The sequence below is a fragment of the Schistocerca cancellata genome, chromosome 8 (genome assembly GCF_023864275.1).
Source record: "Schistocerca cancellata isolate TAMUIC-IGC-003103 chromosome 8, iqSchCanc2.1, whole genome shotgun sequence".
Classification (NCBI taxonomy): Eukaryota; Metazoa; Arthropoda; class Insecta; order Orthoptera; family Acrididae; genus Schistocerca; species Schistocerca cancellata.
The window spans coordinates 521,434,597-521,457,939 of NC_064633.1; the positions used below are offsets into that span (position 1 = coordinate 521,434,597).

At 41.0% G+C, this 23,343-nt stretch overlaps 1 protein-coding gene across 1 annotated transcript in view; it reads left to right on the forward strand.

Moving 5' to 3' along the window:
• LOC126094538 (E3 ubiquitin-protein ligase SH3RF2) overlaps window positions 1-23,343 on the forward strand; it is a 204,929-nt gene that overhangs the window by 13,760 nt on the left and 167,826 nt on the right. The window contains exons 6-7 of the mRNA XM_049908968.1: window positions 2,623-3,090; window positions 7,414-7,486. Coding sequence (XP_049764925.1) covers window positions 2,623-3,090; window positions 7,414-7,486 — 541 coding nt within the window. The remainder of the gene's footprint in view (window positions 1-2,622; window positions 3,091-7,413; window positions 7,487-23,343) is intronic.

The following is a 23,343-nucleotide window of genomic DNA, read 5'->3' on the forward strand; positions in this document are numbered from 1 at the left end:
GGTTTTCTTAACGTTCAGATTGTATATGTGCACCCAGAAAATGAGTGGTGATAATTATTTGAAGTTGCTATTTGTGGAACTTTATTTCTCTCAAGCCACACTACTATTCTTGTACACTGATTCATTTCTGAAAGGTGTTTGGCTTGCATTAAAATTAAAAAGATTCATCCAATTTCACAAGACTATATCTTCTACATAAATGAAGATAGGAACTTGAGGTAAATTTTAATTAGCACTTTGGACCTAAAAATTTCTCTTGCTCCCATTTGTAAGTTGCCAGTTCATGTGGCTACCAGTAGCAGTCTCCTTGGTGTAGCTTGCTCACTCACTCATTCATTGAACACCCTGTGATGAATTGCGATGGCGATAATAGAGCAACAAATGCATTTTGCATTCTCTGTTCCCAGACATGCAGTTCAGGTATAACTGTGTGACATGACTTTTGTTGAGAGTACAGCACTCCACCCACTACTGTTAAAAGGACATACATACCTTCATTGCACCATTGGCTTCCAAGGTTGCCTGGTCTCACAGTACGTGATTTCTTTTTTTCCAATTTGTGAAAGTACCCTGTATGTGCCTTCCCTTCCAACAACTTTTGGTAAAAAACAATGCCACTTAGCAAGATCAATGAATGTAGTAACTTGAAAATTGCTGACAAAACTAAGGAATGAGTTTGATTATTGTGAGGATATTCAGCTTGTGTTTGGTGCAATGCATGTGGAAGAATTCTGAAAGATGAATGAAAACTATGATCCTAAACTTAATCTAAAAATTTCCCCAAGGTTGTACGTCCATGTAGGTAAAAGGTATAAAACTGATGGCCCTTTTGAAAATAAAAGGGTTGCAGTCCCAGTTTTATGTTGAAATTTGCCTCAAATTTCTATCTTCATTCATGGAGAAGATATAGTCTTGTTAAATTGGCTGAATGTTTTTGAAACACCCTGCATATTAAGGTATTTTATTAATTATTTCTATAAAACTGCACATATTTACACTCTGTAGCTATGCGTCAATAACTGGAATAACTCAATCTGTGTTACCGCTTTAGTGTGGTGATCCAAATTGACTGAAATCTCATATGACCATTTCTGTAAACAAAAGGAAAAAATTGCTTTTCTTTTATAGTACTCTTTCATTATGGCCATTGTAGCTCTCATTCATGAAGCACACCTTCAATGGCAAAGACTCCAATATGCATAAATCAGTGGGCAAAGACAGTGGTCTCGCATGGGCGCGCGCGCACGCTCGCGCGTGTGTGTGTGTGTGTGTGTGTGTGTGTGTGTGTGTGTGTGTGTGTGTGTGTGTGTGTGTGTGTGTTTTTGTTGTGCCTATCTGCAACTCAGCATCTCTGCTATACAGTGAGTAGCAATTTCTGTTTTCATAAAATGAGACATCCCTTTTTCAGTTAACTACTCAGATTCATTTACTCAGACAGCTGATACTCTTTATTGTATGTATTAATAGTCATCAAATGTAATAACTCAATTAAAACTGTCATTTGGAAATACAAAATACAATTTGTTAACCAAGTCAATGTTGTTTCTATCTTTCGTGGTTGCCACAGTTTATAAACGGTTAGTCGTGACAACACCCTTTGTTGTGGCATTTGCTTCTTACTTGTTACTGTGACTGAAGACCTTTCTGGCATGTGGTGTATGAATTTCTACGGCCTGTGGACCCCTCTATTGATAAAATTCACTCTGCATGTCACAGTTTGGTATTTGGCAAAGGGTACTTCTGGTACAGTTACCTTTTATTCCCTTTCCTGTTCCAACTGTGATTGATGCATAGGAAGAATGATTTTGTCTCCACAGAGACTCATTTCTCTTGTTTTACACTCGTGCTTATTTCACAAGACAGTTCAATTGTGCCATTTAAATGTGCACCAGTAATTCTAAGAAAGATTCAAGAATGTGAAGACGATAAATAATATATAAAAATTCGTCTGCAAGGTTCTTAGAATCTTACATGGAAGGCACAGTTGATGACAGTATCGTGCCCAGTGCAGGTTTAGCTTACTGTCTGGTGCCTTCTGCTAAATATATATTTCAGTTCAGACCATTTACACTGATGGTAATGCATTAGTTAGCCAGTTTATGTGTTTTCCACAAAACACCTCCATCGGTCTTCCTTTTCCTGTCTGCAACCAGAGCTTGTTTTTCTTCTGTAAAGAAGTATTGGTGGGATGTTAATCTCTACGATCATCCCATGTTTCCATCCACACTTTCCAATTTCATTAGTTTACAAAGTGTAATGGACAGTGTACAAGGAAAGAGAAAAAAAGAAAGCATTGGGTTTTTGTGTGCTATGCTGTATGTTGTCATAAGATATCAAATATGATTTCCTGCATATAATTTTGCTACTTTAATTCTTGCTGTGCAGACAATGACTGTTGCATTGCCTTGTTCATACTGCTGGAAATCTTAATTTCAGAGTGTGTAGAGAATTTAAAATTTCATTGTTCTTACAAAATTTTCCGTATTCACTGTTGTGTTGATATTAACATCTCTTTCAGCTGTTGCTTCATGAGAAAGCGTCTTCAGATTTTTCAAACTTTGTTTGGTGTAGTCACATGACAGATTGTTTTGAACGATTACTGCACCACTTACTGCACTTCAGTTCACAGCCTGGGCCTTCACGGGTAGCACCACCAACACCGACTTCGGAGGACACTGCGCCACTCATTCCGACAGACCACACTCGTAGTGTCGGAGCTGTGCCAGTTCCCACTTGCCGTTCACCTGCTGCCGCTGCAACTGGGCCGCCGCCTCATGTTCACACCCGCAGTCGAGCTGCAGTAGCATCTGATTCGAGCTCCACACAGTCTTCGCCGTCATCTGCCACTACTCCCAATACTTCATCGGGAAACACGTCGTCGGGTTCAGGATCTGGAACAGAACCCTCATCACCAGCATCTCCACCTCTGGCACGACCTCCACCTGATCCAACGTTGCCTTCACCACCACAAGCATTAGGATCTGGTACAGCTGCACCACCACCTAGACCGACGCCATCTGTGCAGCAGCGAGATAAAAGGCATAGCTTTAGCGCTGTTCATACAGGACACCATCATCAAACATCCCATAGGTGAGTGCAATACTTGCTCTAATTTTGAAAAGAGGGAGAGAGAGATTGTTTCACTGTTGAAGATCATAATAATGGCTCCTTTCTGCAAAAAAGCTGAAATGGCAATAATTAATATTAGTTTTTGCAGAATAGGAAGTGAACTACTTTGTTCAATAGAAGAAAATCCAATTGGAATTGATGTGACATCTGTACAATTCAGTACAGCTTATGTGAAAGAATTTTTGTTGCTCCACTTCTGGTAGCATTTTACTGTACAGCAGTGAAATTGTGAAGTGCACAAAGAGATGCGTAGGTCATTCATTCGTTCATATAATGAAGGCTTTCGTGACCCGATGTTTCAGCTGCCGAGAATTCTTCTGGGTTGTATGGCTGTGGTCCATGGAACTCTTCTATCCCTGTCGTTTTTATATCTGCTATCATGTGAAATCCAGACCACGCCCACTTTCCACAGTATTTAAGCCATTCTTCGACGTCTGACTCGTCAGTCGGCAAGACTCGGCACAACCACGAGCACCTCCAAAGATGTCCAACGTAGCTTTGGACGAAACGTCGGGGATAGAAGAGTTCCGTGGACCACAGCAGTACAACCCGGAATAATTATCGGCAGCATTCCTTCATTGGTGAAACATCAGGAGACTAGCAAGCCACATTTAGCTTTTAACCATGAGTCCACTTTGTGAAAATGTCATCACTGAATCTGATTCAGAAAAGGGCTTTTCGACTGCGTAGGAAATGTTGTGTCTAGAGATCCTGCATACTAAACAAACAATCCAACAACTTGTAGTCATGAGTTTTATTATAACAAGACAAGCACAAATACTCAACTTTGATAGATGTGTTGCAATCAAAGGGCGACATACAAAATAATTAGTCTTCTTCAGAATAGACAAAAACAAGTCTGTGCTACATAGAGATTACTAATAATAGAGGGTACGATGTATTGGCTAACAAACTGGCTAACATTGAAGCTGCCATCGAAGTGGGCTGCCACCATTCAGAAACCACCACCAGTACAACGCCTGAACTGTGCTATGTGACATTGTAGATTTCATTGGCACAGCAAAAGGAATCTTGCTATAAGAGTCTACCACAATCGACAAATGAATGTTCCAAAAAGGACCTGCAAAGTCTAAGTGCACACATTGCCATGGTGATTGCAACTTACGCCAAGCAGAGAATTTTTGTTGTGGAATGGACTGATTTTCTGCACATGCGAGACACTGTGATGTCATCTGTTCTATTTGGGTGTCCATACCCTGCCAAGTACAGTGTCAATGCGCTATCTCTTTTGTACGAACAATCCCCCAGTGTCCATGGTGAAGTAATTGCATCGCTTCTTTTTGCAAAGATTTGGGGATCAACACACATGACTGTCCACTGTCATTTTGAACAAGAATCACACCTTGCTTTATAGCGAGGCTTTGCCGATGTACAAAGTATCAGCGCACTACAGAGTTCATTATGATGTGCAACGAGCGAGGCCAAGATGTGCGAATGTACTTTAGCAAAATGTTCAAATCTCAATCACCTTCTGTGGCCTGTGCAATTTTCCTATTCAGAATCATGAGCATTGATGTGACAACAAGTTACAGCCGAAGTGTCAAAGTCTGTATCAGGGCCAATCGGAAGATGTGAAAGTGTGTGTGTGTGTCGTAAGACACCCTCCGCATAAGCCCTACCCCTCCAACCGTAGGTCTGACCGCATGACCCCCCCCCTCTTGTAAGCCCATATCGTTCCCCCCCCCCCCCCCCCCCACCAGAGCCCATTCCCCCCTGGTCAGCTTGTCCTCCCATAAGCACCCCCTTCCCCCAACCTGCACGCCCCCCACTCCTTCTCATATGCCCTACCCTGTGAACTCCTTTTGTCTTGTTCTGCTGGTGCTGCTTTATCTGTGGAAATACCTGCATCACGTTATACTCCTATCCCCTCTTTTTTTCTTTGTGTGTCCTTTCCTACGCGTGCGAGCGCGCGCGCGTGTGTGTGTTTGTGTGTTTGTGTGCATGTGCGTGCGTGCGTGCGTGCGTGCATGTGTGCGTGCACTAGTGTCTTGGCAGCGCGCACGCTTGTACTTGGGAAAGAGCATAAGTTCGAAAGCTACTGTGAGTACTGTTTTGTGTTAAGTGCGTTTCTATGTGCCACATGTGTCATCTATGTTAGAACAAAAACATTCTGCAGCTTGGTTTCTAACTTTGGCATTTTACAGCAGCTTAAGAATAGTATATGACAGTCATGGGTGTCCTTTTGTACCTGTTTGAATTAAAATTTTATAATATATACATATTTAATGAAACAATGGAAAATCCAGAATGGAATTAACGGTATTATGAAAAGGATAGTTGCTACTCACCATATAGTGGAGATGCTGAGTCACGGATAGACACAACAAAGAGACTGTCAGAAAGTTAAATTTCGGCCAACAAGGCCATCATCGAACACACACACACACACACACACACACACACACACAAAGTTGCCTATCCCATCATGCGCTGCTGCTCGCAGTCTGGTATTAGTAGCCAGAGACTGTGGTCATGCGTATGAACTCTGTGTGTGTGTGTGTGTGTGTGTGTGTGTGTGTGTGTGTGTGTGTATTTTCGATGAACGCCCTATTGGCCAAGACCAAAAGCTTACTTGCTGACTTTTCTGTTCTTCTCTTGGGCCTGTGTAAGTAGTAACTATCCTTTTCATAATATTAAATATTTAATTAAATTTATAACAAAATGTAGTAAAAGTGGCAATTTTTTCCATTATTACAATGCTAGAAAGAAAAATTTTCATTGCTATTTACAGATATTAATTTTGGCTTTGAAAGAAATGGATTGGGATCTGTCAAACATTTGATTACTTACCTAGGGAGTAAAATATCTAACAGGTAGAAAAATTGATTTTTAGAAACACAGTAAAAAATCTTCCTTTTTACAATGTTTATTATGTAAATAAGTTTAAATTAAAAACCCATTCATTGTGGTCCATGTTAAGAAATCCTTTATGAAGGTGGATGTATTTTCCTCTTAAGTTTTTATTTAGAAAATTATGTATATAACATACTGTGATTAAGTATTTCTCACTGTGGTGTTTGGTCATCTGTAAATTGGCAGTTCATGATCTGAATCGAGCAAAGGTGCTTTCAGTCTGCATGTTATTTTGATTTCTACATTGCTTTACTTAGTGATCCTTGTTGGGGATGACATGCCAATGCCTTCCTCCAATATGAGAATTGACTACCCCAACGAGTTACAGAGAGAGACATAGAGCTTAATGTCAAATGTGAATCCAAGAAGACAGTAAGCTTCAGTGCCAGAAGGGGAAAAATTGTAGGACCATATAAGGGCTGATACCTGAACCTTTAGAATTGTTGTCATATACTTGCTCGCTGCAGTATCGACCCACGTGCATATAACATTAAATTCCTCTAAATTGTCTTATTCCACATCATTATAATATGTTCCACAAATCTTTGGTGCTTGTAAAGGGGATGACAGGGTCTTTCATTCAGTAGGCTTTGTGACTAGCCCATCTCAGTAAAACTTTCTCTTCATTTATCAGTAATATTTATGAGACTAGTGTCTTGGCAGCCCATCATACTAGTGTCATTTTATTACTGAAATGAATTGTGATAAAGTTCTTGGTATCAGATATTTCATTTACATTGGCACTTACCGTGATTTTCTGTGTTAAATTAAAAGGCTGCTAGTCATTGACTGAAATCCACAGGACTGAGGAAAGCGAAGGCATACAACTTCTAGTGGAATCGAAAACAGTATATTACTGTTAATGTTGTCACCATACCTGTCCCAGTCCATTTGATTACAATTTACTGTGCACAGTTGTCGTAACTGCTTTCCATAATAATATGTTTATGGGTTGACATGCATGCAATCTCATTGCTGAGGCAATATTAGCTGGAACCAAGTTCTAAACAGGAAAACAGAATTGTAATGTTGTTGTCCCAATAGAACACTGATTGCATTATTTTCTACCTAAGGCATCATGTGATATCAATATTTGGCGAGGATCAAACAATTCTCCTGGTTGTGAATTTTGAATCTAGAGACATTATTTCTCCTTAAAGTAACTTTGTAGTTGCTGTGAAGGTCCTGAGTACTATCATGATATGAATAAAATACGCAGGCTCAAATGGATGGTATATGTAGGATGCAGTAATTATGTAGATATGATAAAACTCTCAAAAGATAAACTAGCTTGGAGAGCTACATCAAACAAGTCTTTGGATGATAACAATAAGAGGGTGGTGTACAATGCACATTTTATTGTTTTGTATTTTTCGTTGCCTTATTGTGACTTGGTGTTTTTTCTTGCAGGTTATCTGCCGAAATTCTCAGCCCATCAGAAACATCCTGTCAGGAGCCCTCATCCTCAGACCAGACATTGCAGGTGTGTGTAGTGTCCAGTGTGCCAAAGAAAAAAAAAAGACAGTGCAATGCAATGCATAGCATTGTATTGCATTGTACTGTATTGCATTGCATATTGATTTCATTACCTTGTGCAGTAATTGTTTCTTTGTGGGCACTGGTTGCATGTTATAAGATATATATGAAGATAGTGGTCCTTATCATTCACAAACATATGTCACAAATAATGTTTTGTGTTTTCAGCTTGTGTATTTATGAAATTCCATTTGTATGCACCTTTTCTTACCTGTCATTTTTTTTCTTGCTGCCTATAAGCATTGCTCTCAGCTCAAATGTTGGTGCTAAAGACTTGGAGAGCAGGCCGTTTCAGATTAGATGAGAGAGTTGGAACTGTTCCTCCATAAGGGGGAAAAAAAAACTTGGCATTGATGGATACTACTGAATTAAGAGGATTCTTATTATGTATCCCTCAGGAGTTCCATGATTTGTGGGTACATTCGTGATGAGCATGGGGTTCTCAGGTATTGTTGTCTTTTTCTCCCTTTCCTTTGCAGCATTTCCCTTCTCCTTCCTCAGACAGTTTCTTCTCAGATTCTACTGACCCCAATGTTAAGGCTTGATAGTGACATGGCTACTACTTGGAGTGTTCCCTTCGCTTCCTTATATCACCATTTTGGTAAATTAGTCATAGTTCCTACTTTTGGTTTTGATGCTCCTCCTCCCCCCCCCCCCCCCCCAATGCCGTCCTCCCCCCCTTTTTCCCCCCCAAATTTAAAAAAAAGTGTACATCAGTTGGGGATGTGGTAGTACCATACCCATACTGTGTGACAATCTCTTGCAAGTTTTCAGTATGTGGACATCTACTCCTGCCAAAAAGCCAGCATGGTAGCCAATCTGATGTGGGGCACTCAAGGAAGGACTGGAGCCGCCTGGCAAGGCTTTACTCACACACTTGATGGCCAAGCTGTTACCTCCCCATGTAAACCAAAGAGCTAACCTGAAGAGTAGAAGCCTATCATTTTGCGGCACTGGAATCCTGAGCAGTGACCGTCAAACCAGATACACATCGCTGTGGTGGTGTGATGCCTGTGGGGACAGCTCTTGACTGGAGTTGGCAGATCTCTTGCAAATGAAGATAATTAAACTTATGCCAGACATTGGCCACATAGAAACTGCTTTCTCTGTGACTGGAACAAGAAAACTTTATACATAAACTTACAATCCATCAGCATTTCCTACTGTAGATATGCCTTAAGATAAGGCATATGCTAGGAAAGAAGGAATTACACAATTTACTCAATATTTGTCTTCACTAGGAGAGATTATGATTACTCCACAACAGTGAAATTTGTGTGTGTGTGTGTGTGTGTGTGTGTGTGTGTGTGTGTGCGCGCGTTGTGGAGAATATTGAAGAAAAAGTTTTGTAATGTTGCTGTCCTGGAAAAAAAGCATCAAGGTAGGAAAGATCAGCATTACTGTTACCACAACCAATAAACTTAATATTCTGCGGGGCATTATTTTTCACTGAGATCTAATACTTAAATCTGACACAGAATTCTGAGACAACCTGGAACACTGTGTTGTTCATTTTGTAAGCTGCAAACAGAATTGACACAGGTGCCTTTATGATAGTCATTTGAAGGAAACATCTTTATAGAAAAAAATGATTGTATATATATGTGATCTTACTTCCTAATATCCATGAGGAGGTTACAGTGTTTCCGTTTTGGTCACTCTTAATCTTGCTGTACTCTTGAACCTGTCTGGAACTATAGCAGAACACACAGTGATCACCATTGTCAACAGCTTTCGCGGTGCACAAACAGCCCAGACCACCAACCAACAGTCACAAGTTTGTGGCATGTTTGAAAAGGGAAATAAGATATAGAAAATTAACCATTTGATTACCAGGAAGACTGAAAAAAAGGAGGAATTCATTTAGTTGGTGTGATTGGAAATTTTGCGGAGGTACAGCTAATGCTGCCTATTGTGTTGTTTTGGTCTTGAGTCCGAAGACTGGTTTGATGTAGCTCTCCATGGTAGTCTATCCTGTGCAGGCCTCATCATCTCAGCATAACTACCACAATCTTTATGTGAACTTGCTTACTTTATTCAAGCATTGGTCTCCCTCCACAGTTCTTACCCCAAACACTTCCTTCTTAGCAGAGTGACAATTTCTTGATGCCTCAGGATGCATCCAATCAATCCATCCCTACTTTTAGTCAAGTTGTGCCATAAATTCCTTTTTTTCAACAATTTAATTGTGTACCATCCCATTTGTTACTTGACCTTCTTGAGCTTCTATTCTCAACTGATTATTGCCCGTGTTGCACTTCCATACAAGGCTACACTCCAAATACCATCAGAAAAGGCTTCCTAATACTTAAGCTGGTAGACATTAATAAATTCCTCTCTTTCATAAATGTTCTTCTTGCTATTGCCAGTTCAAAATTTTATATTCTCTCTACCTTGGCCATCATCAGTTGTTTTACTGCCCAAATAACAACACTCATCCTCTGCTCTTAGTACCTCGTTTCATAATCTAATTCCCTTGGCATCACCTGATTTAATTTGATTACATTCCATTACTTGTATTATTCGTTTTATAACCTCTTTTCAAGGCACTACCCTTTCTGTTCAACTGATCCTCCAAGTCTTTTGTTGTCTCTGACATAATGACAGTGACATGGGCAGACCTCAACTTCTAGTTTTCTCCATGAACTTTCATTCCCTTTCTGTATTTCTTCTGCTTGCTCAATGTTTTGATTGAATAACATCACTTCCTTCTCAACAGTGTCTTCCCTTTCATGTTCTTCGACTTTCCCACTGCAGCTTGGTCTCTGTACAAATTGTATATAACCATTTGCTCCCTGTATTTTATCCCTGCTGCCATCAAAATTCTCATGAGCATGTTCCTGTGAACATTGTTAAAAGCTCTCCCTAAATACACAAATCCTATAAATGTAGATTTTTTGACAACCTATTTTCTAGGATAACAATACCAGAGAAGGAAAGTTGACATTCACCATATAGCGGAGATGCTGAGTCGCGATAGGCACAACAAAAAGAATCACACAATTATAGCTTTTGGCCAGTAAGGCCTTTGTCAGCAGTAGAGAGAGAGAGAGAGAGAGAGAGAGAGAGACACACACACACACACACACACACACACACACACACACACACACACATGCGTTGTTGTTTTTTTTTTTTTTTTTTTTTTTTTTTTTTTTCCCCCCCCCTGTGGATAACTCAGCATTTCCACTATATGGTGAGTAGCGATCTATCCTTTTCATAATATTATTCCATCCTGAATTTTCCATTGTTGAACTGATGCTTCGGTAGTACATACTAACATGTTAGTGCACGCGTGCAAGCGCACACAGAGATCTGGGCGGTTCGTAAAAAACTTTGACTGCTCCTGGTCTAGGTCAACAATTGACCACCGTCTATTACCGGAGTCCACGATAAGGGAAGCCTTTGCACTCTGTCGACACCTAGTAGCAGTTCCCTTGATTTGCAAATGGTATATAATGAGTGGTGATACCACATAGGTGAGTGATGCTTCTCAGAAAATCAGCATCTACGTACATACTCCACTAGCCACCAAGTGGTGTGCGGCAGAGGGCACAATTCGCACCAGTCATATTTCTATTCCCCCCTCCCACCCGTTCCACTCGCGGATTACGTGAGGGAAAAATGACTGTCTGAATGCCTCAGTACAAGCCCTTATTTCCCTTATCTTTGAATGGTGATCATTGCGTGATTTGAAAGTTGGTGGTAATAATATGTGCTCTACATCCTCAGTGAAGATTGGATTTTGGAATTTAGTGAGCAGCTCCTTCCGTTTAGCACAGCGTGTATCAGCAAGTGTGTTCCACTTCGAACTTTCTGTGAGATTTGTAACACTCTCATGATGGTTAAATGTACCAGTCATGAATCTTGCTACTCTACTTTGGACCTTCTCAATCTCTTGAATCTACATCTACATCTACATTTATACTCTGCAAGCCACCCAACGGGTTGTGGTGGAGGGCACTTTATGTGCCACTGTCATTACCTCCCTTTCCTGTTCCAGTTGCGTATGGTTCGCAGGAAGAACGACTGCCGGAAAGCCTCCGTGTGCGCTCGAATCTCTCTAATTTTACATTCGTGATCTACTCAGGAGGTATAAGTAGGGGGAAGCAATATATTTGATACCTCATCCAGAAATGCACCCTCTCGAAACTTGGACAGCAAGCTACACCGCGATGCAGAGCACCTCTCCTGCAGAGTCTGCCACTTGAGTTTGCTAAACATCTCTGTAACGCTATCACACTTACCAAATAACCCTGTGACGAAACACGCCGCTCTTCTTTGGATCTTCTCTATCTCCTTCGTCAACCTGATCTGGTACAGATCTCACACTGATGAACAATACTCAGGTATAGGTCGAACAAGTGTTTTATAAGCCACCTCCTTTGTTGATGGACTACATTTTCTAAGGACTCTCCCAATGAATCTCAACCTGGTACCCGCCTTACCAACAATTAATTTTATATGATCATTCCACTTCAAATCGTTCCGCACGCATACTCCCATATATTTTACAGAAGTAACTGCTACCAGTGTTTGTTCCACTATCATATAATCATACAATAAAGGATCTTTCTTTCTATGTATTCGCAATACATTACATTTGTCTATGTTAAGGGTCAGTTGCCACTCCCTGCACCAAGTGCCTATCCGCTGCAGATCTTCCTGCATTTCGCTACAATTTTCCAATGCTGCAATTTCTCTGTATACTACAGCATCATCCGCGAAAAGCCGCATGGAACTTCTGACACTATCTACTAGGTCATTTATATATATATTGTGAAAAGCAATGGCCCCATAACACTCCCCTGTGGCACGTCAGAGGTTACTTTGACCTCTGTAGACGTCTCTCCATTGAGAACAACATGCTGTGTTCTGTTTGCAAAAAAGTCTTCAATCCAGCCACGCAGCTGTTCTGATATTCCATAGGCTCTTACTTTGTTTATCAGGCGACAGTGCGGAACTGTATCGAACGCCTTCCGGAAGTCAAGCAAAATGACATCTACCTGGGAGCCTGTATCTAATATTTTCTGGGTCTCATGAACAAATAAAGCGAGTTGGGTCTCACACGATCACTGTTTCCGGAATCCATGTTGATTCCTAAAGAGTAGATTCTGGGTTTCCAGAAACGACATGATACGCGAGCAAAACACATGTTCTAAAATTCTACAACAGATCGACGTCAGAGATATAGGTCTATAGTTTTGCGCATCTGCTCGACGACCCTTCTTGAAGACTGGGCTACCTGTGCTCTTTTCCAATCATTTGAAACCTTCCGTCCCTCTAGAGACTTGCGGTACACGGCTGTTAGAAGGGGGGCAAGTTCTTTTGCATACTCTGTGTAGAATTGGATTGGTATCCCATCAGGTCCAGTGGACTTTCCTCTGTTGAGTGATTCCAGTTGCTTTTCTGTTCCTTGGACACTTATTTCGATGTCAGCCATTTTTTCATTTGTGCGAGGATTTAGAGAAGGAACTGCAGTGCGGTCTTCCTCTGTGAAACAGCTTTGGAAAAAGGTGTTTAGTATTTCAGCTTTACGCGTGTCATCCTCTGTTTCAATGCTATCATCATCCTGGAGTGTCTGGATATGCTGTTTCGAGCCACTTACTGATTTAACGTAAGACCAGAACTTTTTCTGTCAAGTCGGTACATAGAATTTTACTTTCAAATTCACTGAATGCTTCACGCATAGCCCTCCTTATGCTAACTTTGACATCGTTAAGCTTCTGTTTGTCTGAGAGGTTTTGGCTGCATTTAAACTTGGAGTGAAGCTCTCTTTTCTTTCGCAGTAGTTTCCTAACTTTGTTGTTGAACCACGGTGGGTTTTTCCCGTCCCTCACCGTTTTACTCGGCACGTACCTGTCTAAAACACATTTTACGATTGCCTTGAACTTTTTCCATAAACACTCAACATTGTCAGTGTTGGAACAGAAATTTTCGGTTTGATCTGTTAGGTAGTCTGAAATCTGCCTTCTATTACTCTTGCTAAACAGATAAACCTTCCTCCCTTTTTTTATATTCGTATTTACTTCCATATTCAGGGATGCTGCAACGGCCTTTTGATCACTGATTCCCTGTTCTGCACTTACAGAGTCGAAAAGTTCGGTTCTGTTTGTTATCAGTAGGTCCAAGATGTTATCACCATGAATCAGTTCTCTGTTTAATTGCTCGAGGTAATTTTCGGATAGTACACTCAGTGTAATGTCGCTCGATGCTCTGTTCCTACCACCTGTCCTAAACATCTGAGTGTCCCAGTCTATATCTGGTAAATTGAAATCTCCTCCTAAGACTATAACATGCTGAGAAAATTTATGTGAAATGTATTCCACATTTTCTCTCAGTTGTTCTGCCACTAATGCTGCTGAGTCGGAAGGTCGGTAAAAGGAGGCAATTATTAATCTAGCTCGGTTGTTGAGTGTAACCTCCACCCATAATAATTCACAGGAACTATCCACTTCTACTTCACTACAGGATAAACTACTACTAACAGCGACAAACACGCCACCACCAGTTGCATGCAGTCTATCCTTTCTAAACACTGTCTGTGCCTTTGTAAAAATTTCGGCAGAATTTATCTCTGGCTTCAGCCAGCTTTCCGTACCTATAACGATTTCAGCTTCGGTGCGTTCTATCAGCGCTTGACGTTCTGGTACTTTACCAATGCAGCTTCGACAGTTTACAATTACAATACCGATTGCTGCTTGGTTCCCGCATGTCCTGACTTTGTCCCGCACCCTTTGAGGCTGTTGCCCTTTCTGTAGTTGCCCGAGGCCATCTAACCTAAAAAACCACCCAGTCCACGCCACACAACCCCTGCTACCCCTGTAGCCGCCTGCTGTGTGTAGTGGACTCCTGACCTATCCAGCGGAACCCGAAACCCCACCACCCTATGGCGCAAGTCGAGGAATCTGCAGCCCACACGGTTGCAGAACCGTCTCAGCCTCTGATTCAGACCCTCCACTCGGCTCTGTACCAAAGGTCCGCAGTCAGTCCTGTCAGTGATGCTGCAGATGGTGAGCTCTGCTTTCATCCTGTTAGTGAGACTGGCAGTCTTCACCAAATCAGATAGCCGCTGGAAGCCAGAGAGGATTTCCTCCGATCCATAGTGACACACATCATTGGTGCCGACATGAGCGACCACCTGCAGATGGGTGCACCCTGTACCCTCCATGGATCTGGAAGGACCCTTTCCACATCTGGAATGACTCCCCCCGGTATGCACACAGAGTGCATATTGGTTTTCTTCCCCTCTCTTGCTGTCATATTCCTAAGGGACCCCATTACGCACCTGACATTGGAGCTCCCAACTATCAGTAAGCCCACCCTCTGCGACTGCCCGGATTTTGCAGACTGAGGGGCAGCCTCTGGAACAGGACAAGCAGCCATGTCCTGCTGAAGATCAGTATCAGCCGGAGACAGAGCCTGAAACTGGTTCATCAGACAAACTGGAGAGACCTTCCGTTCAGCCCTCCGGAATGTCTTTCGCCTCCTGCCACACCTCGAGACAACCTTCGACTCTACCACGGGTGAGGGGTCAGCCTCAATGTGGGCAGTATCCTTGGCAGCCACAGCCGTAGTCCGACCGGGGGATGTGTGGGACGAGATGGCCGTCCCCGACAAGCCCCCATCTGGACCCCCACAGTGATGCCCATTGGCAACAGCCTCAAACTGTGTGACCGAAGCCAACACTGCCTGAAGCTGGGAGCGAAGGGATGCCAACTCAGCCCGCATCCGAACACAGCAGTTGCAGTCCCTATCCATTCTAAAAACCGTTGTGCAAAGAATGTCTGAACTAATCTACAGAGAGCACAAACAATTTGACACAAAATTTAAAAGGTTATTAAAATACAAGATTGCATAGTAAATGCAGTAATGCTGCTACTTGCGCACTGCTGACACACTGCTCGGCGGCGGAAGGAGAGTATGCGATTTTACACTATTCAGGTACTAAAACGCGATGCTACAGCTCCCAAATACTATAATACGCCCGAAATTTATGAATTAAACAATGCAAGTACCCAAAAAGATGCAAAGAAATTAAGAATTAAACTATGTAACAAATAAGTGAGCTAAGAGTATACGACTTGCTGCTGGCAGCTGCTATCCAACGGCGGCAGGGAGCACACTGGCTGTGACCAACCGACACTGGCCGTTCAAAACAAAAACAGAAGACAGACAACTACACGAATTTACACTATGTAGGTACTAAAGCGCGATGCTACAACTCTCAAATAATATAATATGCCCGAAATTTATGAATTAATCAATGCAAGTACCCTAAAACACGCAAAGAAATTAAGAATTAAACTATGTAACAAATAAGTCGGCTAAGAGTATACGATTTGCTGCTGGCAGCTGCTTATCCAATGGTGGCAGGGAGCACAGACCCAACTGGTAAGGGTCCCAAACAGATGAACAGTACCCTAAGACTGGACGAACTAATGTATTTTAAGCAATTTCCTCTGTTGAAGGACAGCGTCACTTCAGGATTCTACCAGTTAACTGCAATCTAGAGTTTGTCTTGCCCATTACTTGTGTAATCTGATCATTCCGTTTGAGATCATTTTGAAAAGTCGCACCCAGATACTTGACGGATGTTACTGCTTCCAAAGACAGGGCATTTATTTTGTACTTGTGCATTAATGGGGATTTTCACCTTGTTATATGCAGTAGGTTACACTTACCAATATTGAGTTCACAACTTAAGTGTGATACTACTTTTCTGTAGACTACAGCATCATCAGCATACAGTCTAATGCCGCTGTCAATACCATGAACCAGATCGTTTATGTAAATCGTAAAAAGCAGCAGACCTATTACACTGCCCTGGGGCACACCTGAAGTTACGCTTGTTTCCGTTGAAGTCATCCCGTTCAGGATGACATACTGCTCTCTTTCTGTTAGAAAACTTTCTATCCAACCGCATATGTCATCTGATAGACCTTAAGCGTGCTCTTCTTGGACCAAGCGACAGTGCGGAACTGAGTCGAACGCCTTTCGAAAGTCAAGAAATACGGCATCAACCTGGGAGCCAGTATCTAGAGCCTGTTGTATATCATTCACAAAGAGGGCCAGCTATGTCTTGCATGACCGCTGTTTCCTAAAACTGTGCTGGTTTCTGCAGATGAGCTTCTCGGAGTCTAGAAAGGTCATTATGTCTGAACACAAAATATGTTACATGATTCTACAACAAATCGATGTCTGTGAAATGGGCCGGTAATTATGTCCATCAGATTTTCTGCCCTTTTGTAGATTACTATAACCTGGGCCTTCTCCCAGTCCTGTGGAACTTTCCACTGTTCCAGTGATCTCTAATAGGTGATGGATAAGAATGGTGCTATATTTGTAGCATAGCCAACATATAATCTTACGGGGATACCGTCTGGGTGAGATGGCTTCCTGGCATCTTCAGGATCTTAACTGTTTTACAATCCCAGATACACTTAACGCTATGTCAGCCATCCTTGCATTTGTTCGATAATTGAAAGGGGGAATGGTGCTGCAGTCCTCTACCATAAATGAGTTTTTGAAAGTTAGGTTTAGAATTTGTTTTCTGTTTATCATCATCCGTCACATTACCCATACTGTCAGCAAGAGAAGGTATTGAATTATTTGTAGTGTTCATAGATTTTACGTATGACCAAAATTTTTTTGGGGTTATTTTTAGAATCTGCAGATAAAGTATTGCTTTCAAATTCGCTAAAAGAATCTCTCATTGACCTTTTGACAGCTGTACATGTAGTAGATGCTTTCATTTCGCATAATTTCTGTTTGTCGGTGGATCATTGAACACTTTTAAAACAACTTTGTAATATTCTCTGCTTTCTCAGCAACTTCCTAATATGTTTGTTGTACCAAGGTGGATCCTTTCCCTCTATATTTTTGCTAAGCATGTACTTCGCTAGCATGTGGTGGACAATACCTTTAAATTCCGACCAAAGATGCTCAGTATCTTTGTGTCCCGTGGTGAATGCTTGGAGCTGATATTCATTAATTCATATTCGTTAATGACCCACTACGAAGATATTAATGAATGATTTGCTTTCCCTAACAAGAGAACTCTATGCTGTTTTTTACAACTTCCACTGACATAGAAGCCACAATGACATTATGGTCGCTAATACCTTCTTCTAGATTAACTTCCTCAAAAAGATCAGGTCTGTTTGTCGCCAAGATATCTAATAAGTCCCCATCTTGAGTTGGTTTTCTAACCAGTTATTCAAGGTTGTATGTTGAGAGTGCTCCTAGAATAACTTCACACGAGTCTTTGCTTCTGCCCCCTGTGATAAACATGTAATTTTCCCAGTCAATGGATGCCAGATTAAAGTCTCCACCTATAACTAATGGATAATTTGGATAGTTATTTCCTATGTACTCAAGACTTTCCTTGTAACGTTCTGTGACGTTTGTTGCGGATGCTGGTGGTCTATAAAAACATACTAATACAATAGTCAATCCTTGCCTTATTGACAGCTTTATACAGACTATTCCACAGTCCGACCCAGTATCGATGTCAACAGCTTTTAACTGCAATGAACACACCACCTCCCATAGCATCAGCCCTATCCTTCCTAAACATTGTCCAATTTGAGTTCAAAATTTGGATCTTGCTACAGACACTTTGGCAATTTACTAACACGAGATTTAGCATATTTCAATTCTTTGGAATGACCTGTTTAGGTGATCTAACAATTTTTACAGTTGGCACACCCACATCAGTGTCATGAACTCGTAATTTTTCAGGCCAACAGTTTGTTTCCCGTGGGAGGAACCTAATCTAAAAAAAAAAAAAAAAAAAAAAAAAAACCATCTACAAATGCTATTAAAAATTTCTCATCCTATCACATTTTCCAGTTAGTTGCTACAGCCCTTATTAATAAACATGTACAAGAAAACAGGGTTCTGCAGTGTTCAGTCTTGTGTTCTACCCCTTTTGAAATTGCCATAGACGGAACTGCCACCATAGCATGACCAAATGTATTGGCAGCCTTGTTGGTTACTTCTGCCTGTACTGTACTTCTATGTCACTATGCTTAGCAGAACATCACCTTCACGTGCCCATTCAGAAGACATGCTTAGGGCCCAAAATCATGGGTATAATTGTATATCTATGAAATCCAGGATCATGCACTTCCTCACCCTGAATTATATCTGAATAACCAATGACTGGAAGTGATAAACAACTTTTACTTTTTGGACAATTATTAAACCAAAAGTGGATGCAGTTACGGCATATAAAACAGCTCAAAAAAGCTTGTATGTGGGTATTAAACTCCCCTTGCTTTCTCAGAAAGACGTCTTGGGTAGATTGAAGGTTCTAGTCAAATTTTACTAGTTATTGATTTTAACCCAATTTAACTATGGATATATTCCTTGAGAGTTAGCACTACCATCTGTGCTAGGCTGAAATATACTCTGTGTGCAACAATGGATTCTGCCTTGCTATTGGAGCATTCAATGCAAGCCCTGATGATAGACTCCTAGTTGAATCAGGTATTAAACCATGAGAGACATGGTGCGATCAACTTTTAATTAGACAGTTAACATTTGTTGTAGATCAAAACTTCCCTATTTTTACACCAGAACCTTAACAACTGCATCCTTATGAATTGATTGGGAACAGAATAGGAGAGATTTGACTAAAAGACATTCACCAGGAACACTCTTCCTCTGAGACAACTTGCCTGCCTCTGCCTCACAGTTGTAACCCCCCCCCCCCCCACACACACACAATGGTATATTCAACAACATGCAGCATGAGTGGCCCTCCACTGTACCACCAGGAATCACACAGACCCTAATATTCATCACTGTAGGTTCTATTTGGTCTTAAAAGACTACACACTGTCTTTTTGTTTTACATATACTAGTGACTCCAACAATGAGAAAATCAGCTGTCCATTTGTTGACAGAAATCTGTATGAACAACTCTTCTTTCCCACTGTGTACAGTATCTACTGGTGGAATTAGTAGCAGTACGCAAAACTCACAGGCGTAGAACCTCGACTTGCCAGAAATATGGTGTGTGGGATGGCTCCCTCATTACTTTTAAGGTTATTGAAAATCAGTGAACCCATTCTTTGGTGTCAGCCAATTACAAACTTTTATACAATCTCCACAACACAGGAATCTCGATGGTATTTTTTCGGATGCTGAACCACATAGTGATCTCAGGCAGTGAACGTACCGAGACATTAGCTAAGGAAGTCTCAATAAAAAATTGCAGAAGCTGGCCTGTAGGCGTGTGTCAGGTGCAGTAACTTAGGAAAAGGTAAGAAAAGTAAATGACCGACATCCAGTCTTCAAACTCTGAACCATAGAAGTCTCCACTAAGAAGTGGAGAATATCATTTTGCCCTTCTCAAAGAGAAGCTACAGTCTCACATCACATCAATATTGGCCGTACTTATCTCACACAGACTACATACTACAGCAAGTGAACCCTCCCTGTGCATCTGTGTAGCAACCTTGTCAGTCTGCCACATCCTTGAAGCATGTCCACACTCAGTTGGCGTGCAGTGCTGCTGATGTCTTGACAAGTCATTACCACAGATCGTAGTGATGATGAAATAAAACCAGTCTTTGTTTTAATCTTCCTACAGTAAAGTAGGTACTACTACTTGTTTTAAAGTAGTCATTTTAGTAGTTGACTTACGTAGTGGAATTGGGGAGCAGATGCTGTAGTATCTGAGGGTGGATCAGGTTCCCTGCCTAGCCCAAGTATCAGTATAGACAGGCATCACAGGTACTTGGGCTCCAGGCAACAGCTGTGGCCCGCACGCTGCACCAGTTGCCATGGCAAGCACGTAAGTGGTGCTGCACTCTAGCAAGTGTTTACCAATATACAACCACACTCTGAACTGGGACTGGTTATTAATTCACATAGTGACCTCCACTGTCAGTTACTAAAAAATTGTTGTTTCATTCTGCTGGTCTCTTTGTTACCATTAGTGTGGGTGATCATAAACTGTGTTTCTACCTATACAGAGCCGGATAGAAAAGAAACCATGTGCTATTCCTTTTGTCCCTCTACATGCATCTCTTCTCCCTGCCTGCACAGGTGTAACTCAATATCTTACCTCCCTGTTTGTTTGAAACCTGTCTACATGGTATGTGCCCTTATCACCCATACTGCTTTGAATGACTTCCGTTTTTTGTGGGAGTCTCTCCTGGTATCTTGTGGTGAGGGGAGTGAATTATGGGGTAAACCTTCTGCCCCAGCCCTTATTCTTAGGGAACCTTCCCCCTACTGCTCTCCCTTTAACTGTGCACATTCTATATTACTCTTCTATTGGCCCATTGACATCGGGACTCATTGATTACAACACTGCTGATTCCCTTGAAAACTCCATTCATCATCATTGCAGTAGGGAATAATTTGACTTTTGTTGTTCCTACTCTTGAGTTTAAGGATACACAGTGTGAATAATATTGGTGTTTAATGTACACAATGTGTCTATAGTTATTGTGAGTGTTACTGTTGATGCCATGGATTGATTTGAATTTGGGAAATTATGTGCAGTTGCAGATTTAGTTCAATTAGATGGAAATGGTGTAGAAAGAAGTTCGTTCATTCATACAGTCAGCAATATTTGATTTGGCTTAAAAATAATATGTGAAATGGTAGTAAATTAATAGTAAATAAATGAGACCTGGAGGTGGAAGAGGAAAGGAATAAAATGTATATATAGAAAATGGAATGTAGGAAAACTAATTATTCTCAGTCTATTAGAGTAAGAAGGAAAGGAAGAGACTAAATGTCAGATGTAGGAAAAACAAAGAAAAATAATGTTATTGGAAGGAGATATAATAGAACTGTTTCCTTGCATTCCTCCTTCAAGATCCTTTGGTCCTTGCAGGGTGTTTTTTCATACTGTATGCCATCATTCATCTCTCTCTCTCTCTCTCTCTCTCTCTCTCTCTGTGTGTGTGTGTGTGTGTGTGTGTGTGTGTGTGTGTGTGGGTTATCTTTAACACTGAATGGTATACCTTTTATTAGTCAGAGGTCAAAATCCCTTTGGATGTTACTTGAATACCGACTTTTCCACAGGGTGCACTGCTATTGCACAGATGCCCAGCTCTTGGTTTTTATTTTCTCTGTTTCCTTATGGGGTCATTCCATACTAAGTCATCCAGGGCCTATCCCCAACTGTCACAGATGTTTATGAAAATTTGTATTTGAATTATATGCATAAATACAAGAAAATATTCAAAGTTTCATCCAATTCTAACCAGTAGTTTCTGAGTTATAACCGTTTTAAGTTTTAGGCTAATTGTATTTCCGAGGGCGATTAAGATGTAACTAAAGCATGCATGCTGTTACAGAATTTGAAGCAAAATCGGTAGTTTTGAAGCTAGAGACTTGAAATTTTCGCAGTTTTGTTCTAAATTAAACCCTGAAACTGACAGAGGTACAAAATTCCAGTTTATAATGTTCATTCATATTGGAAAAACTGTACTGAAACTCAAAATATTGTTAATTTCAAAATTGTGACATAGGCGTAGAAAATTATGAATAGCTACAATCTCTTTCCAAAAAACCCAATACAACCATATATTTTTGAAAACGGCATAAAATTACCTTTCAAATGGTGCAAAAATAAATAAATAAAATAAAATAAAATAAATTGGTAGGGCTCTGAGTTGTAACAATTTTATAACAAACTGAAGTCAAATTTTGTAATTTACTTTGTAAAATGCATGTTTGATACAATAATTAAATATTTGAAGTCAATATAACTGTGAAAATACGAGATCAACACAAGTTTTATGTATCAATTATTTTAAAATAAAAGATACATACATTCAGAATTTTACAATCTTCCCACCATGAACCAAGGACCTTGCCGTTGGTGGGGAGGCTTGCGTGCCTCAGCGATACAGATGGCTGTACCATAGGTGCAACCACAACGGAGGGGTATCTGTTGAGAGGCCAGACAGGCGTGTGGTTCCTGAAGAGGGGCAGCAGCCTTTTCATTAGGCAGGGGCAACAGTCTGGATGATTGACTGATCTGGCCTTGTAACACTATCCAAAACGGCCTTGCTGTGCTGGTACTGCGAATGGTTGAAAGCAAGGGGAAACTACAGCCGAAATTTTTCCCAAGGGTATGCAGCTTTACTGTATGATTAAACGATGATGGCGTCCTCTTGGGTAAAATATTCCGGAGGTAAAATAGTCCCTCATTCGGATCTCTGGGTGGGGATTACTCAAGAGGACTTCGTTATCAGGAGAAAGAAAACTGGCGTTCTATGGATCGGAGCATGGAATGTCAGATCCCTTAATCGGGCAGGTAGGTTAGAAAATTTAAAAAGGGAAAGGGATAGATTAAAGTTAGATATAGTTGGAATTAGTGAAGTTCGGTGGCAGGAGGAACAAGACTTTTGGTCAGGTGAATACAGGGTTATAAATACAAAATCAAATGGGGTAATGCAGGAGTAGGTTTAATAATGCATAAAAAAATAGGAGTGCGGGTAAGCTATTACAAACAGCATAGTGAACTCATTATTGTGGCCAAGATAGATACGAAGCCTACACCTACTACAGTAGTACAAGTTTATAGGCCAACTAGCTCTGCAGATGACGAAGAAATTGAAGAAATGTATGATGAAATAAAAGAAATTATTCAGATAGTGAAGGGTGACGAAAATTTAATAGCCATGGGTGACTGGAATTTGGTAGGAGGAAAAGGGAGAGAAGGGCACGTAGTAGGTGAATATGGATTGGGGCTAAGAAATGAAAGAGCAAGCCGCCTGGTAGAATTTTGCACAGAGCACAACTTAATCATAGCTAACACTTGGTTCAAGA